This window comes from Fonticula alba (genome assembly GCF_000388065.1).
Source record: "Fonticula alba strain ATCC 38817 unplaced genomic scaffold supercont2.4, whole genome shotgun sequence".
Taxonomy (NCBI): Eukaryota; order Rotosphaerida; family Fonticulaceae; genus Fonticula; species Fonticula alba.
This window is the reverse complement of record NW_009242974.1, coordinates 1,433,787-1,436,463: the sequence shown is the minus strand read 5'-3', so window position 1 is coordinate 1,436,463 and position 2,677 is coordinate 1,433,787. Positions and strand designations below refer to the sequence as shown.

Here is a 2,677-nt window from a genome sequence, read left to right as displayed (position 1 = left end):
CCCCCCCTGCCCCCTGCTGCCACTCACCATCGACCAATCTCCCGCCTCCCGGCACACAGGTTGACTGGAAGTACGCCGGCATCTTCGGCGGCCTGTCCCTCTGCCTGACGGTCATCATGTCCATTGTTCTGGCGGACTTCATCCTCAACCACCAGGATGCCCTCAAGTCCGCGGTGTCCTTCGTCCCGCTGATGATCGCCGTGCAGTTCCTCATTCGTGGCTGCCTGGCCGTGTATCGCAAGCGCAAGGCCAAGCGCGAGGCTGAGGCCGCCGCCGCCGACACCGAGGCCGACAAGGAGGCCCCGCTCCTGGGGGACTCCCAAACCGAGGATGTCTACCATGCCAGCAATGGGGCTGACGACGAGCAGGACGACGAGCCGATCGTCTACACCGAGAAGTCCAGCCTCCTGCACTCCGGCAGCCCGTCCCAGGATGACCTCCCCACCCAGGGGTCGGGCACCGTCGGCTCGGCCGGCGGCAGCCACAAGTACACCTCGGACATGTCGCTCGGCGCGGGCGCCAGCGGCCAGACCGCCGATGAGGACCTGCTCGCGCCGGCCATCACCGGTGCCACGGTCAACCACCAGCCTGAGGATGGCGAGGAGCACCCCTCGCCGGAGGAGGAGGCGGAGGCGGAGCACGACTCGGATGCCGAGGCCAAGGCCCATCCCGATGCCCCGGTCGCCGCGGCGCCCCCCCGGCCGCCGCTCATTCCCCTGTCCGCGGTGGATTTCACCTCCTGGGCGTCCATTTGGGCGTACCTGGTGGCTCGGTTCTACCCGGAGCAGGACACCCTCTTTGGGCCGCAGTCGCCGCAGACCCGCCGGCCGGTGCGCTTCGGCATCACCATTGTCATCAACTCCATCTTGGGGATCGTGTCCGGCACCCTGTACGCCGGCGGCGGCATGTTCTATTCCAATGTCCTGGTCAATGCGTGGGATGCGCCGGTCCGCCTGGCCGCCGGCACTGGCTGCCTCATCATGACCATGGTCATGTTTGCCATGACTCTCACCTTCCCCGGCCGCGAGGGCATGGACGACATCAATGTCCTGTACTTGCTCCTGCTGAGTTTGCCCTTCGGCGTGCTCGGGTCTCTGTTCGGCGCGCGTCTGGCTTTGCGCATCTCCGACATCGTCATGTACTTCCTGATTGTCGGTGTGTCGCTCACCATCTTCGTGGTGATCGCCGCGCGCGGTATCTTCACCTGAGCGGGGGGCGCTGGCGGTGGTACATAAGCGTCTACATGTGCATGACCGCGCGCATTGTCCCCCCTGCTCGTGGGCCATGTGCGCCCGCGTGCCCCGCCGCCCGCACCCCTCCCCCGGCACACACGGAGGGAAGCCACTGATTGAAAACAAACACAACTATGCTTTGTATATTACTATTGTCACTCTTTTTTTTTTCTTCCCCCCAGCTGAGGGTGTATTTTTCTATGCGTTGGAGAAAAAAAGCGACTTGTCGAGCCGGACCACGGCGTGCGCGATGCTCGGGCTCATCATCAGCTGACAGGAGAGCCGATTGGTGGAGAGAGGTGTCCTGCGTGAGGTTCCGGGCGGCAAGAGGGGGGGGGGGGGGGGGGGGGGGGGGCCGGGGGCGATCTCGGGCACGATGCGGGCGCCGCCGGATGGGGTGCAGACGGGTGGGCGGGCGAGTGCCTCCGTGCCCTGTCAAATTGGCGCATACCTGGGGGGGGGGGAGGGGGGAGGAGCCCTTGCCGACCTCACCCCAGGGCGCGGTCTACGGGGCAGATCCGCGCCTGCATCGCCGGGTTTCCTGCGGTACGCCCCACAACGCGCTCCAGGGGAGGGGGCTCGCCCACGGCCGCGTACGCGTGCGTCCTCGCAGCCGGCCAGAGGCGCGGTCCGCCCGCGCCGGGTGAGGGCAGAGAGGGCCGCCGCGCCCCCGGCCGGAGGGGGCGGGCCTCTCCGGCTAGTATCTAGAGGGCTGGTATTTAGGATTGGCACGCCAGGCGTCTCGCGCGCGCGCGCGCGCGTGTGTGTGTGTGTGGCGCGGAGCCCTGGGCCCGGCGCCTGCCTGTGTGTGCTCTTCCAGCATGTGCCTCTGGCGAGGGGGGGGGATCTCCCCCCGCACGCCAAGGAGGTGCTGCTAGTGCGCACCAGGGGGAGAGGAGGAGGGAGGGGCGGAAACAGGGAGCGAGGGGCCGGGGGTAGGCCGCGGCGGGATACGGTCGCTTGTCCGCCCCCCCCCCCGCCCCCTCGCTCCTGGCGCGCGGCTTGGCGTCGCCCGGAGGGCGCGTGTTAATAACCCTGCCCGCCCTGGGCCCCCCCCTCCCCCCTGCGGCCGCCCGCCCTTGGTGGACCGCATCTCTTTGCAGGCTCCACACGGCTCCCCGGCCGCCGGGCCGGCGCGTGGCCGCCGCCGGACGATGCGCGCGGGCGAGCGGGCCCGGCCACCAGGGCAACTTGCCAGAACCTTCCGATGTGCCGTCGCTTGGAAGGCCCTCCCCTCGCGCCCGGGAGTCGTGCTGCCTCGGCCGGTAACGGCCCGTATTGTGCCCATGACTTGCGGAGGGCCGGGGCGGCCGGGCAGACGACGCACGGGGCTGGGCTCTGGCGCCCGGCGTCCCGGCCGACTATGGGTGTGGTGCAAGACCGGCGCAATGGCCGCCCGCGCGCGGGCCTCCCTCTCCCCCCCCCCCCCCCCCCCCCCCCCCCCC

At 69.7% G+C, this 2,677-nt stretch overlaps 1 protein-coding gene across 1 annotated transcript in view; it reads left to right on the top strand.

The window, feature by feature from the left end:
* H696_02853 (hypothetical protein) overlaps positions 1–1,208 on the top strand; it is a gene marked incomplete at both ends in the record, with an annotated part of 1,574 nt that extends 366 nt beyond the window's left edge. The window contains one exon of the mRNA XM_009496746.1: positions 60–1,208. Within this exon, the coding sequence (XP_009495021.1) occupies positions 60–1,208 (1,149 nt within the window). The remainder of the gene's footprint in view (positions 1–59) is intronic.
* Between the last annotated feature and the right edge of the window lie 1,469 nt (positions 1,209–2,677).